The 15516-nt window shown below is 38.5% G+C and overlaps 1 protein-coding gene across 8 annotated transcripts in view; it reads left to right on the forward strand.

The window, feature by feature from the left end:
* Positions 1 to 15516, forward strand: part of SLC4A10 (solute carrier family 4 member 10) — a 385140-nt gene extending 369624 nt beyond the window's left edge. For 3 of the 8 annotated variants that reach the window (XM_037848892.1, XM_037848898.1, XM_037848899.1), the window contains 3 exons: positions 4873 to 4940; positions 7667 to 7783; positions 13461 to 15516. In XM_037848892.1, coding sequence (XP_037704820.1) covers positions 4873 to 4940; positions 7667 to 7783; positions 13461 to 13527 — 252 coding nt within the window. In that variant the 3' untranslated portion in view covers positions 13528 to 15516. Of the gene's footprint in view, positions 1 to 4872; positions 4941 to 7666; positions 7784 to 8648; positions 8688 to 13460 lie in introns of all 8 variants that reach the window. The other 5 variants (XM_037848895.1, XM_037848893.1, XM_037848897.1 and 2 more) reach the window with 4 other exon arrangements.

The following is a 15516-nucleotide window of genomic DNA, read 5'->3' on the forward strand; positions in this document are numbered from 1 at the left end:
GAAAGAGAATAGAATTAGTTCCTGGCATGCAAAGGGGTAACAGATACATGCCATCAGCACCTCAGAGTATAAATAGAACATAGGGTTTATGGGGTGGAGGGGAGGGCATCTTGTAAGCAGAGAAGCAGCAGAGCTCATGCAATCCCCTGGACAGTCAGTTATTCCACCCCATAGGCTGGGCATCGATATTCTGTACGTACCATGGTCAAGGTCCCAGCAGAGAAGGGCCATTCTGGTCAGCGGTTTGATGTACAGAGAGCACGGCATGAGTGAAAACGAGCCCTACCCCTACTCTGCATTTATAGGTTAGCTGAAGAGGGTCTAGAAAACACTTAGTTTCTTTAAGTAACAATAAACATGGCAAGTGATCATAAGACTAGGGAGCATGCAAGTAGAGATCCAACATCTGCACCAAGAATAATGACTGATGTCAGTCAAAGGTCTTGTCTCTCTGGAGGCTGGCTTAGTCCAGCTCTCTGCTAAGCTCCTGAAAGAGGGAAGGAGTTGAGCCTCCAGGGCTATCTCTACTGTTTCTCATCATTTTGGCAGAAAGTCATCCAATTCTTTATCTCTATACATCTTAAAGTTCCATTTTTCTGGAGCTAGAGCCAATAATTTTTATATTTTCTAATGGCCCTAATAAATGTTTTAAATAAGAACCATAAATTTATAGATAACCTAATTTCTTTTTTGGTGCTTGGAAAAAGTTTGATATATTATTGCAAACTAAACCAGAACATGTCAGTTTGGTAGTCCTAAGATTATCTTCCTCACAAGATAGTTTAAAAATGTTATATATGAAGAAATGAGTTTTTGAAACATTTCCCCCTGTGGGGCAGGGTGGAATATTGTCACTATAGGAAGAAATCTGAGTCATAAAACAAAAATCTAAGAGGCATCTAAGTGGAGTCAACTATTCCATTTCCTCCCCCAAGTCAGGCATACAAGTTTTGAATCATCCAAGAAGACAGCTCCAACTGTCTCTTTCAAGTCTCTACAAAAGTGATTCTCGGGAGAAACTAAGATGGTGGCTAGGTGAGACAGGGCAAAAAAAAACAGAAAGTGACCCAGAATACTGGTTACAGCGATGTGCCAGCTGGACAAGGTCTGCTAGTATCACAGGGGCCGTATACTTGGTGAAACCGGTAGTCTGCATTCTGAAACGAGTGAGTTTAAGCTGGCTGGAAGACCTGCAGCCACGCTGCAGTGTGGGGAAGCCAGGGGTTGGCATTGGGAAACCGACTGGCTCTTTTTTAGAAAAAAAAAAAAGGGGGGAAACCAGGAGCGGCTGCAGTTGCAGGAGTGGGAACCATGCAGTAAAACACAGCAAGAGGGGGCTGGGCCGGCCTATCAGTGTCTGGCCTGGAGGATAGTCCGCTGCAGATACTCTCGGGGCTGGGGGAACGAAGGGGAGAGCTGGAAGCAGAAAGAAACCCCGCGGCTTGCAGCTGGCTCCCCGGAGGGATGGATAAACTCCTGCCCAGGGCCGTGCCCACAGCCCAGAGCCCTGCCATTTGTCCCGGAGCTGGGAAGGAGGAACTGTGTGAGGAGGGGGGCATTGAGATGCCCTGTTCAGCCATCTTTGCATCAGGCTGAGAGCACCCCTGCACGGCCCGGTGGCCCGGGGCTTCCCCTGAGGGACGGCGCACACTTACGATGTAGCACGGCATTCCCTCAGCAGAGCTCCTGGAGGATCGCAGCTGGGCGGGGGGACCCGCTTGGAGAACCCAGGGACACTACACCAAGTCCAGTGGTTTGTGGGACAGCAAGAGAGAGGGTCTGGGGCTGAAATGAAATGAAGGCTTAGACTCTTGTGGCAGCCTAGAATCTCCAGGAACCTGGGGGATTTGAATATTAAAGCTGCCCTTGCTTCCTGGCCACCTGTACACACGCTCCACATTCAGGGCGGACGGCTCCAGCAACATACCCAAACTGAGTTCTCCAACTGAACCCCACAAGAATCCTTTCCCCACACACCGTGGGGACAAGGTGGAGAACTGACTTGAGGGGTATAGGTGACTCACAGACACCATCTGCTGGTTAGTTAGAGAAAGTGTACATCACCAAACTGTGTTTCTGAAAAATTAGATTGATTTCTTTTTTTTTTTTACAACTTGAAAGAACCCTATCAAGCAAAACAAATGCCAAGAGGCCAAAAACAACAGAAAATCTTAATGCATATGATAAAACCAGACCGATATGGTGAATCCAACTCCAAACACACAAATCAAGATATCAGAAGAGACTCAGTACTTGGCAGAATTAATCAAAGAACTACAATCGAGGAATGAAAACATGGCAAAGGATTTAAAGGACATCAAGACGACCATGGCCCAGGATATAAGCGACATAAAGAAGACCCTAGAAGAGCATGAAGAAGACATTGCAAGAGTAAATAAAAAAATAGAAGATCTTATGGAAATAAACTGTTGGCCAAATAAAAAGACTCTGGATATTCACAATACAAGATTAGAGGAAGTTGAACAACATCTCAGTGTCCTAGAAGTCCACAGAACAGAAAATGAAAGAACAAAAGAAAGAATGGAGAAAAAAATCGAAAAAATCGAAATGGATCACAGGGATACGATAGATAAAATAAAATGTCCAAACTTAAGACTCATTGGGTCCCAGAAGGGGAAGAGAAGGATAAAGGTCTAGAAAGAGTATTCAAATAAATTGTTGGAGAAAACTTCCCCAACCTTCCACACAATATAAATACACAAAGCATAAATGCCCAGCAAACTCCAAATAGAATAAATCCAAATAAACCCACTCCAAGACATATTCTGATCAGACTCTCAAATACTGAAGAGAAGGAGCAAGTTCTGAAAGCAGCAAGAGAAAAGCAATTCACCACATACAAAGGAAACAAACATAAGACTAAGTTGTGACTACTCAGCAGCCACCATGGAGGTGAGAAGGCAGTGGCATGACATATTTAAAATTCTGAGAGAGAAAAATTTCCAACCAAGAATACTTTATCCAGCAAAACTTTCCTTCAAATTTGAGGGAGAGCTTAAATTTTTCACAGACAAGCAAATGCTGAGAGACTTTGCCGATAAAAGACCTGCCCTACTTCAGATTCTAAAGGGAGCCCTACCAACAGAGAAACAAAGAAAGGAGAAAGAGATATAGAGAATTTTAACCGACATATACAGTACCTTACATCCCAAATCACCAGGACACTCATTTTTCTCTAGTGATCACAGATCTTTCTCCAGAAGGGACCATAAGCTGGGACAGAAAACAAGCCTCAAGAAATTAAAAAAAAAAAATTGAATATACTCAATTCACATTCTCCAACCACAATGGAATACAAATAGAAGTCAATAATTTTTGAACTGTAACTCCACTATTTACTTCCTGCATGATATAAAATACACAAACTCTAATGACAAATCAGTGGTTTTGAACTCAACATAAAATATGTAATTTTAGACAACTATATAAAGGTGGGGGAATGGAGGAGTATAGGAACATAGTTTATGTGTCCTATTGAAATGAAGGTGGTATCAAAGAAAAACAAGATTGTTATGGATTTAAGAGGTTAATTTTAAGCCCCACAGTAAGCACAAAGAAATTATCAGAGAATATAACCATAGAGATGAAAAGTACAGTATGGGTTAAGAGAAATGGGGGAAGGGGCAATGGGGAGTTAAGAAATGAGTGTAGGGTTACTGTTTGAGGTGAAGAGAAATTTCTAGTAATGGATGGTGGGAAAGAGCATTACAACATTCTAAATGTGATTAATCCCACTAATGGAAGGCTAGGGAGGGGGTGGAATGGGAAGATTTAGGCTGTATATGTTTCCACAATTGAAAAAAAAAAAAAAAGACAGTCTGAATAGTTGACAATTAAATGCCAAGGATGAACCTGGATGGGATTGGAGGATAGAGGACAGGAGGCTCAAAGGGACACAGTTGAGACATAAGGAAAAGGAAATATAGAATGTAAGCTTTGTATCATTGTTGAATCTCTTGTACTTCTTAGCTGCACTTGATGGGATTGCATAAAAGAATGTTCTTATTCATGGGAATTGTGTATGTGAATTATATTGTTTGTTCAAGGTTGTGTGCAGCTTGCTCTCATATGTTCAGAAGACAGAGCAATAGATGATGGATGATAGATAGGGAGGGAGGGAAAGAAATAGCAATGTGACAGCAGGTTAAAGTTGGTGGATTGGGCTATCGGGGGAGGGGGGTCAGGGTATGATGGAATTCTGTGTATGGGGCTAGTATTGTTTTTGCAACTGTTCCTATAACTTTGAATTTATTAAAAAAAAAAAAAAAAGGTGATTCTCAAAGTGTGGTGTCCAGGCCAGCAGAACCAGCCTCACCTGGAACTGTTAGAAATGCAAAATCTTGGGCCCTATTCCAGCTCTACTGAATCAGAAACGCTGTGGGTGACGCCCAGCAATCTGTGTTGTCACAAGCTCTCCAGGCGATTCTGATGCACTCTAAAATTTGAGAACCACTGGCCTAAATATATCCCTCATCCCCTCCTAGTAGAGCATTCTGGGAATGTAATTTCAACTTTATTACAATGTAACTGATAACATTACCCATACTTTTGTTCTTGTAAAATTTAGTTTTTTTTAATCTGCTTGGAAATTAACCATGTTTTACATTAAATGACATGAAGAAGATTGTTGTTAGCATTTAAATTACTTTGTGGTATGAGACTCTCATTAATTACCTATGTTCTTGATGGCTGATGATTTATTGAAAGGACCTGTACTAGCATTAACAAATGCAAACAAAGTGGAAGGTCCCGAGGTTAATGAGATAATGAAACATTAATCTGTGTTTTTTCTTTAGTGTAAAATGAAGATTCATCAGGTTCACTTTATATACTTTACATTTCTCTTTCCAGGAAGAACAAAGTATGCTAGCTATGGAAGATGAGGGCACTGTACAACTCCCACTGGAAGGGCACTATAGGTAAGATATAAATTTAATCACATACCACTTTAAATAATGGGATGTGTTGTTAACGTACCCTATTTAGGAAGTTGGTACTGTATGGATTCTTGTAGAAGTTTGTTGAAGTTGTGATAGAGTAGAAAGAACTAAGATCAGAAATTAGATTATCAAAGTCCCAGTACTAAATTCTGCCACTAATATCTGTGTGACTATGACCAGATTGTGTTAAATGAAAGAGAGCAGTGAACTGTTGTTTGAAATCTTTTCTTTTCATATTTTATAATATACATAAAGGGGAGATCTCATGCATATCCTCAAAAAAAATAAAAAAAAAATAGCACCACTCAAGACAGCTTAAGATTCCCTTCTGGGATAAATGAGCTAGGTATTCACTAAGTGGATCACAACAAAATGTTTTACCTCTGAGAATTTGCCCAAGAAAAGGCACTTTCAAAATAGACCAGGAATTTCCTAAATTGAATGATTCAGCCATACCAGTCAATTTAGGAAATATTTATGAAACTCTCCAAACTATGCTAATCTTCTTTATGCACAAATGCATAGCAAAAGAAAGGCGTCTCCTATAATGTATGATTAAAAACTTTTCAAAGTATTTGGCCAAATATTGCATATTTTTGTTTAATTCAAATATTTTTCTTGTACAGTTCTGTTTTATCTATCAGCTAGTACCAAATTTTACAGTATCTAAACGCTGTGTAAACAAAAAGCGAAGAGAAGAATTTTCTCTGAGAAGGAGATTTGTCATGGTGTTAAAAAACAGTATTAGGGAGAAGCTTGGTATCTTCAGGATCTGACTCTAAAAATTGTATCCTATAGACTTCTTCTGTTTATAATTATCTTTCACTTAAGGGTGAGCACAAATATAGAAGGTGTTTATGTTTCTGTTTTACAATATTTAAATTTTAAAATCCTGTTGGTTGTTTAGCTAAGCCAGCATATTCCCAAGTATATTCTGTAGAAAACTCATCTCATGTGAAACCCATCTCAAAAGAGTTCTGTGGCTGAATAAGTTTGGAAAATGTTCCATAGTGCATTCCAGTTTGGAGAGTCACAGTGCACTTTGGCATATTAAAGAACCTAAGTAGTACTGCAACTTTTTGAAATATGTCTAACTTTGTTTAATCCCACATATTCTCAACTCTTTTGCTCACATGATTCTTTGTTACATAACATCATGGAAAACTTGTATCCCACATAACACTGAGAAATTAGTTGAACTCATGCTTTGAGTTAATAGGAAACTATCTTTCCAGGGAGAACAAAGAGTGGAGCAATTAGAGGAACTGAAGAACACACTTCCAGATTGGGCACGGGAGGGAGCATATGAGATCCAGGGTTTTTGCTTAGGACCCTTACTGTTCCTCTTAAAGGTTGAATGTGTTTCCCTCTTCTTTGGACAACCACCACTGAGGGTCATGTGAAGTCAGCCTAGGATCTCTGTAGACCATGATTTTTTCACGATAGAGTATCTTTCCTACCTGTGGCAGAAAGGATGCTGCTTTCTCACTCAGTGAAACTCTCTTTGACTTGAGCTCTGATTTATGCTTTCTGCCATTCGATTGTACTTCTAGCCCTGTTGATGTTTTGGAACATGTTGAATGTCATCTGCAATCAGTGCCAATTGGTGCCAAAATTTAAAAAGAGAAGAAAACAAAAAACACCTGGCACAGTACAGGCCCTGATATTGCAGGTTGCCCTGGCATTTGGAAAGTCTTCTGTCTAAAACACAGGCTGCGTTCATTTATTGTCTTTTGAATGGGTGTCAAGTGCGAGGGTCCTGAGGGAACAGCAGTGAACAAAATGATCAAGAATCCCTGTCCTTGCAAAGCTTATATTCTAGTAGAAATGGGGGGAAGGAGAGACAGAAAATAAATGAACAAATAAACAATATGGTATGTCAGGTGGTGAAAGTGCAATAAAAGCAAAAAGCAAAGAGGAGAGACAGAGTGCCAGGAAGGACTGAACATTGAAGTTTTAAATGGAGTAGTCACAGGTGCCTTTCTGAAAAGGTGACATTCGAACAAAGGAGGGAAAGGGTTACACCATGTGAAGGAACATTCTGGGTCAAAAGAAGAGCAAGCACAAAAACCTTGAGGCAGCAGCAAGCCTATGTTGTTCTAGAACAGTCCAGAGGACACTGTGGCTGCAGAGGAGTGAATAGAGGTACGAGAAGCAAGAGATGAGGTCAGAGGGGTGAGGGTGGGGCGCAGAGCACCCTGACTTCGACTTTGGCTCTGAGGGAGGGGGAGCCACTGCCAGGGTTCTGAGCAAAGGATTGCTGTGATCTGACCTAGGTTTTAAAAGACTAACGGGCTACAAATGTTAGGAGCAAAGGGCCAAGCCATAAACATGCAGTGCATAATCTCTTTAATTTGATGCTGAAGGTCAGAGTTTGATTGGGGCAAATCCATGGCACCCCCACGACAGTGACCAGACAGGGATCCAGTCGCTACAGCCACCTCTCCACTGCCTCCACTGGGGAGCAGGAAGGAAATGCTTCCCTAGCCACAGTGAAAGAGCAATACAACTGGAATTTTTCTTTTAGATTTTTATTTCTAACAGATTTTTTTTTAAATAATTGAGAGAACTATCAGTACTTCTCCATTTCTAATCAAAAATAGCGTACAAAGGCATAGGCTTGTCCTGTAACTAGTTCTATCATTGGACAACTGCTGTTACTTATTTAATGCTTATTATTTCATTTTGGGTAAACTCCTATCTAGAGATGATCCATCTGTGATCAATATTTCTGATGAAATGTCAAAGACTGCCTTGTGGAGGAACCTTCTGATTACTGCTGATAACTCAAAAGATAAGGAGTCAAGCTTTCCTTCCAAAAGGTTTGAATTTTAAAATAATGAGAATATATGCTAATCCCAGTCATTTTACGATATAGCCATTAGCAGAGGAATGTTATTGGTTTCCATCAAAATTAGTTCTAAAATATTTCAGAAAATTAGTTTTGAAAGTAGATAGAAACTGTATTTTTCACACATGTTGGTATGTTTTTCAGTATCGTTTCAAATTAAAAGATCACTCCAAAACTGTTATGGTGGGGGGAAATAGTACTATAAATGAGTCCCAATACATGACATTTTTGGACATTCATTTTGGCCTACTCTTTTACAATATAGTTTTATTGTATTGTCTTATCACCCTTGGTCCAGGACCCCCTTAAATGTGTGACTACACTTTTCAAACCACCATCCCACCACCACCACCCCACATCCACCTCTCTTCTTAAACCCGTATAGCACATGCAATGGTAATTTTATATTTAGTATATTTCTGGTCCCCTATTCCAAGACCTAGAAAATCGACCCTAACTTCCTCACCCCAAAACTTTCAGCTCCAGAAAGTTCCATCCATTCTTACTTCTGTGTATGTAAACATACATAATTCCTATAGTTGTAAACGGTTGTTTTAAAAAGTGCATGATGGAGGGAGCATTTGTCTTTAAATATCAAGTCATCATAGGATTTACAACTGAATTTTCCATAATTTATAAATAATTAAGTTCAAAATATCCAGTCTCCTCAGATGCTGATCTGAAGAAAAAAGAATTCCTATGTTATGCTAATATCTCTTGTTAGAGAGTGATTGAGGGATTTGGGACAGTTTTACTGTGATTATTACGTTCCTTTATTTTCATAATCTTAAATTAACTTTTTCTACTTAATTTTTATATTACATTTTTGCCATAAGCTCCCCTTCCTAATCACTCTAGAAGCTGATTCCCCAAAGGTAAGACCCTCTCCCTCAAACCTATACCTTGGTTGCATTTCCTTATGTTAAATGGTGTCTTCTAGAAACCTGGTCAGCCTATGTCCTCTGTGTGAGTTTTGGGGAGGCAAAAGGCATGGAGAGTGCTGGACTCAGATCCAGTATCAAACTGAATGCTTATTGTGTTCCTATAACTACTCAGCTCTTTAAGAGGGTTTGAAACTTGAGTTAACTTTTCCCTCCATGACTTGTAGAGATGCATCATGTATAAATCAACAAATCTCAGAGAACTGTATTTAGTAATGGCACCAAATTTCTAGATTGGACAAAAAATATTGGTCTCTTTAGTTAAGAATTGCAAAACTGGGAGTTTCCATTTATGTGCATCCAAACCTGCAAGATTTATCTGGCTTCATGGGAAATATTTGGAAACATGGACTAGAAAAAGAAACTGTGTTAAACATAGAGCATACATCACTTGATCCTGGTTTTTGTCACCCCAAAATAGCATGCTGCTTCAGTGTTATCTCTGTTCCAAACAGCATAAACAAGACGGAGGATGTCAAGAGAGCCTCTGCCCCAGAAACTGGGGATTAGTCACTTCCTTTTCTCTTTCTTTCTCTCACTTTCTCTCTCAACTACCTCCAACACTTACTTCAAAGGGGGTTAATACATAAATGACTCAGCAGGTCCTCTCAAAGTCCGTTGGTTGATGGTTGCTTTCTTTTAACAGGGCTTTGAAACCTTCATGTGTTTCTTTGCTTGGCTCAAGCAGAAATAACATTTTATTCTAAAACACACTTTATCTTCTTTCCCCAAAGATAATTCTGTGTTGTTCTAGAACTTTTGGAAGAAAATCAGAAAGTTATAAGAATTGTAATTTCTCAAGCCTACTGAAATATGTGCTTATAGACCCTTTCATATTAAAAATATGACATTTCTATGACTTTTAAAAATGTTAAATCCAGATGTGTAGGTTCAAAATAAAGTGCCAGCCAAAAAAAAATATGTGGAGATTTGAGGCAATCAAACTTGTAGATTACTTTTATTCTTTTACTATTTGAACCCATAGTCCAAGCTCTTCCTCCATTTTTCTTTGATTCAAACAAAAGTTATTATGACATGATATTTTAGTCACTCTTTTAAGTAAATAGTAAAGTCAAATGATGCCCTTCACCAGAAAAACCTAGTTCTTTTAAAAATGTGTCTAGATTACTTTAGACAATAGACTTACTCTAGTGAACAATATAATGTGCTTTAAACAGGACCTTTATATTTTGATATAACCACTTGTATCTGATTATTTGAACATATGCTCCCACTGACATAAGGTCCGAAATACTGCTGGAGTGAAAATTTATCTAGCTTTCTTTACCTTTCAGTGTGGTAAAATCTGTTTCTGCAAGAAAAATATCTCTAGGTGGTTAGTATTTTTCATCCTCGTAACAGTGAAAACTGGTAGAAAGGATGTGACTTCTAGAATTCCTACAACTACCAATACTAATAACAGCAATTATCTCCCAAAGCCACTGATTTCTCTTGGTATCTGTTGATGGCATTGAAGTATGACATTAGTACTGACCAAGAACTTTGAGAACTTGGAGTATCCATTGAGCAACAAAGGCCTAAAACCAGGCCACCAGAATCTTTATCTCCTGAGAACTAAGCTAGCTTCCGTGTGGACTTCGACACCCCCTACCTGTTTTCCATCTTGCCCCTTGCTACAGGACCTTCATCCCCATCAAAGAAGACTAGATACCTTTTCTTGGTGAAGTTTGGAATGGAAGTTATGTTTTCTCAATTATTTCATTCACTCTGTCAGAACTCTTTCATCTAGTTTAACTGAAAACAGGATCTAAGAACTGTCTCCAAATTCTACTACATCTGTAGGATGACTAATTTTGATCCTAGTTTAACAGTACTGCAAACACAAGTGACAAGATTATTGAATAGATTTGTGGAAATAGGTCTTGTTAGAAACCACATTGCAAATGAAAATAACAAAGTAAAACAAAGAGAACAAAAAAATTAACTAAAAAGTAAAAAAAAATTACAAATTAAAAAAAAAAAACTCATTGCATCAGAAAAGGTGAGAAATTGCTATGTTTTATAGAACTGCTGCCCAAGATCAATGTTTCTTGGGAAGGTGCCAGGAAAAGCAGCACTTAGTTTTGCCTTTGTGGCAGTGGCTGGGCTTTGGAGCCAACCTCCTTCCTCTTCCTGCCCATCCCTGCCTTTTTCTATCCTGGATTCTCCTTCACTGATCTACTTTCTTAGGCCAGGGCCCTCTTGTGACTGCTTGGTAAATGTTGGCTTATAGCAACCATTTTGGTCCCGTTGAAAAGTAACAGTTTCATAAACTGCTTATCAGCGAGAAGGTACTGGGCCATTTTTGCTCTCTCTTGAAATATTCCTTCCTTATATGTTAAATTGGAACTCCACAAGGACAGGGGCACTGTCTGTCTTCTCTAGTTTGTACCTCTAGGTCTTTGCAGAGCACCTGCCATGTACTAATAGGCAATTTATGTTATTATCAATCGGCATCTAGAAAAACGAATTTAACAAGGAATAGAGTAATAGCCATACAGTAAGATACAAGTCAATAATATTTTTCATAGTAGTCTTGGGTTAGTTAAAAAATTTCTGCTTCATTGTCTGCTAAAATGTAATCTGATACCAAAAAACCACTTATTTTAGACAGTGGGGTGGTGGTGGTGGTGGGAAGCCAGCCAGGCATTTAATTGGTTATTGTTTTGTAACCAAAACAGGGCATTAGGAGGAAGCATGTCTATGGATCAAGTCAACATTCTGAATCTCTTTTTTCAGTGCTTGGTGACTAATAGTACCATTGAGAATTCATTCATTTATCAAAAGGTGATGAGCACCTCCTAATATATCAGAGTATTATGCACATAGGAGTTGTACACATGTAGAGCTAAGTATGTCACTGACCCCACAATCTCTTACACATATTCCTAAGTGTGAGGATCTGTTATTCAGTCTCTTAAAATATAGAGCTCATTGGAACTAGGAATACCAGCCTCAGAATTCTGGGATTTGAGCTAAAAGAGAGCTTAGAGGCCATCCAGTCTAAACCTAATTTTACAGATGAGGAAACCGTGTCCCAGAGAGATTAAAGAACTAGCCCCAGGTCATGCAACTCATTCTTAGCTTCTGAGAACTGAACCCAGGTCTTCCTCCTCCGTGCCTGCAGCTCCCTCCAGTGCCCCATGCTGTTCTATTTCCTTGGCTTTGTTTGGCAGGAGAGACTGGGAACCAGGTAGAGACCGAGGAAAAGTTAATTTTGAAAGCAGTGTAGCTGACACTTTTCATACGAAAGGAACTTAAGTAAAAGAAAGTGAGTCATGCAGATAGAGAAGTTAAAAATATAGAGTTAAGGCTCTCAACACATCATGTGCACACTGTCATCTCTTCTCATGGAAGGAGAAAAGAAAAGGGAAAAAAGTTGCTTTGCTCTGACCTGTAAGGAGTATGTGCTGAGAAGCGTGGCAGGCATAAACCCGGGCGCCACAGACACTCGCTCACACCAGCACTCAGCGCTGGCAGCGTGCCACAGATGGCAGAAGCTCCGGCACTTCTTACCTGATGGTGCCGGGTGGTGGTGACAACTGAGAAGGGCTGTTTCTAACTTGAATTGGAGGAAAAACAATTTAAAAACCACACTCTTAGAATGTGTCTAAGTTATTGACCACTAAGAAATCAGCTGCACAGGAGGCCCCATGCAAAGAAGAGGTTTTTAACTGTTAATTTATTACTTGGAAAAAAGTTATAAAACCGAGGAGTTCCCCCACCATCAACTATTTCATAAATTTTGCATTTAGAATCAAAGTTAACAGTATAAATATGTGGGTTCTTCCAGTACAGGGCCTCAGAGGCTGGTTGTTGGTTGGCCCTTGGTGTCAACAGCAGGGAGGGGTCCAGAGAGGCCTCACATGTCAGGGCTTTGCCACCTGCTGGAAGCAGTCAGGGAGGGATCAGTTCTGCTCCGCTCTAAGCTCTCACTCTGGGTGTGAGTTTCATACATGTGACCACATTATTTGAATTTCCTGTGAAAACTGCCAATGTGAGAGTAGGAAAAGTGAAAATTGGAAGAATATTAGAAAAAAAAAGACAAAAATGATAGAGTCATGTTGTCCCCAGGCCCATGGGTAAATGAAATTAGAAAATGAGACAAAACAGAGGCCACTTTGGAATGAGTTTGTTCTGGAAGGAGTGAGATGAAACATTGCTCTTTTGATGTACAGGGTGAGGGTCTGTCTGTAAAAAGACAGCACAGGTGTCTGGAGTGCAGTATAAGGGGAGATGTGTCAATCTCACATGTCCAAGACACAGTATCCCCAGAGAACAAGATCCACTCCATGCAGTAAAGCCCAGAAATACCTCCTGTGGCATCTTGTTTGTGTCATCTACCAGTGTTGATTCTGTCTACGATGGGGGCATGACTGGCATTTTCAACAATCACCAGCGATTCATTTGCCCAAATGAGGACTGTGGTGTTAATCTTGCATGCTTTCAAAACTGTTTTTAAAAATGTCTGGTTTTTGTTTATTTGTTTCTTTTTTTTTAATTTCCCTCTCCCTGCAGTTCTTGATTTCTATCCCACTGAGTACAGAGGATTTTAATTGTTGCAATTGATCTATGCTTTGCAGCATGAGGGAGTGATGCCTAAGGGCTCTTGTGGTGCTTTGGGGTTGATGGGTTTGGTGTCTGAACAACAGATCTCATGGTGGCCAAGCTGGATTGCAGTAATACATTTCTCCTTTTCCCCCTTAGCACTGAAGGCCGAAAAGAGAAGAAAGCTGACTCAGGGAAAGGTGTTGACAGGGAGACTTGTCTATGACTTGATCTTCAATTTATTTTTTACAAATATATGAGAAGAGTGCCACAATTATTAATAAACCTGCTTTGATCATGTATTGTAAATTCTGTCTTCCCAAATCTACCTTCATACTGTAAGTAGTGCAATACTTGTTTCATTTCTGTGTTTAAACTTCTGAGCAGTGAGACACCCCTTGTGAGCCTATTCAGTAGCTGATGCAGGAATCTGTGTGTTTCTTGCTATATGTTCGACATTGGTAAACACTGGATTCTCATCATCAGTTTCATTCTTTCTTAAAGAATTAGGTCATATTTATCTAGTTTGTATTTTCCTACTTTAGCGACTTGATAATTTCATTCAGAAGAATTTTGAAAGGCAGTCTTACTTCTTTTTATTTTTATAGCTTAGCATTAGTGAGTTATTTCAGGAGACCCAAATGAAAAAGTTAGCTTGAAAGCTTTTTTAAATAATTGTATTTATGCATTTCCTGGATTTAATATGATGCATTTAATACTTAAGAATTTATATGGAATTAAAACTTAAAGTCATTTGCAAAAATATATAGAAAACTGTTCACAACTTGTTAGAAAGAATCACAGACACTAATGCAAGGAGTCAAGTAGTATTTGCTTAAAATTCAAGTTTGATTATATGATCAACTATGAGGCTTGTCTGAAATGCTTTAGAAAATCTTTATAAGTTTAATGGGATTTTCAGTATAAACTTTTATCAGAAATATGGTGTTAAATTTCTCTCCCATTGACAAGAAATGTTTTCCAGAAAAACCTGTTGTATACAAACTCGTGGAATACTACATGGTCAATCATTGTACATGAAATTCCATTCCTGTACATTTATTCTGCTGCTAATGACCATGCAGTGTTTAGTGCTGGTTTCTGAATCATATTCTTAGACTGACGGTTCTCCAATTGTAATTGTTTTCTGCAAAGCTCTTTTCCACTTTTTAATTAAATGCATGTTGTGGAAAAATATCTTTTAAATGAAAATCTCAGCTTCTGTTCGAGAAGATTCTGTGGATATTTCAGTTCATATGAAGTAATCCATACTTACTAAGCTTACATAAGAGGAAGGAAAGTTGAGCATTACAAAAAAATACAATATTTCATTTCATTCTAGATGAACGTGAAGTTGATAAGGACTAGCTCTCATAATGCTCTTGGTTCCTAAGAATGACCAGTGATCAACCTTATAATATTTCAGTATCAAATTTTACAATAATTCAGCATCCTGTGGCTTTTCCAAGTTATTAATTACTTACTCTGAGTTAAGTGCACATGAAAAGTGAAAAAAAAATCCTCTTGTAAATTAAGCTAATAAGGGGAAAAAAAACAACAAAACCTCCATTCAATTCAACATTTTGATACCTTCTGAAAAATTCCCCTCACAAGCCTTTAGGGAGTCATATTTTTATGGAACATAAGCCTAAAAAATAGGGGAAGAAGATTTTGCAATTAATAAAGTTTGTATTTATAAATGCCAAGGAAAAATACCGAAACTTTCCATTCCAAATGTGTTGCCTTTGTGTATTTTATAATATAGATACTCCATTGTAAACATTTTCATTGTTTTATGATTTAGACTAGCTGTACATGCCAGTCAGGCCCCAAAGCAGTCTCCTAGAGTTTTAATATATTAATAACTGTTCTCTTAAAATGATCATAGTGAACTAAAATCCTCACATGATCACCTCTTTGAATATAAGTAATCATATCCAATGAAATTCTGTATTTCTGAGTATTTTTATAGTCGTTTTGTTCTTGTGTGAATTTTAATGCTATCCCTATGTTAATCCTAATATTTTAAAATCATACAATACATAAGAAAAATGTAGTAGTATATATTTACTCCTAATTTCAGATTTCTGGTCAGAATTATTAAATATCTTGAATGTAATTTATTGCAAAGTTTAAGTAATGTGTAAATGTGACTAGGATATTGTGTTTTTCAAAACTGAGAAATGTTATGTGGAAATAAATATTTATCCTAACT

The sequence above is a fragment of the Choloepus didactylus genome, chromosome 9 (genome assembly GCF_015220235.1).
Source record: "Choloepus didactylus isolate mChoDid1 chromosome 9, mChoDid1.pri, whole genome shotgun sequence".
Taxonomy (NCBI): Eukaryota; Metazoa; Chordata; class Mammalia; order Pilosa; family Megalonychidae; genus Choloepus; species Choloepus didactylus.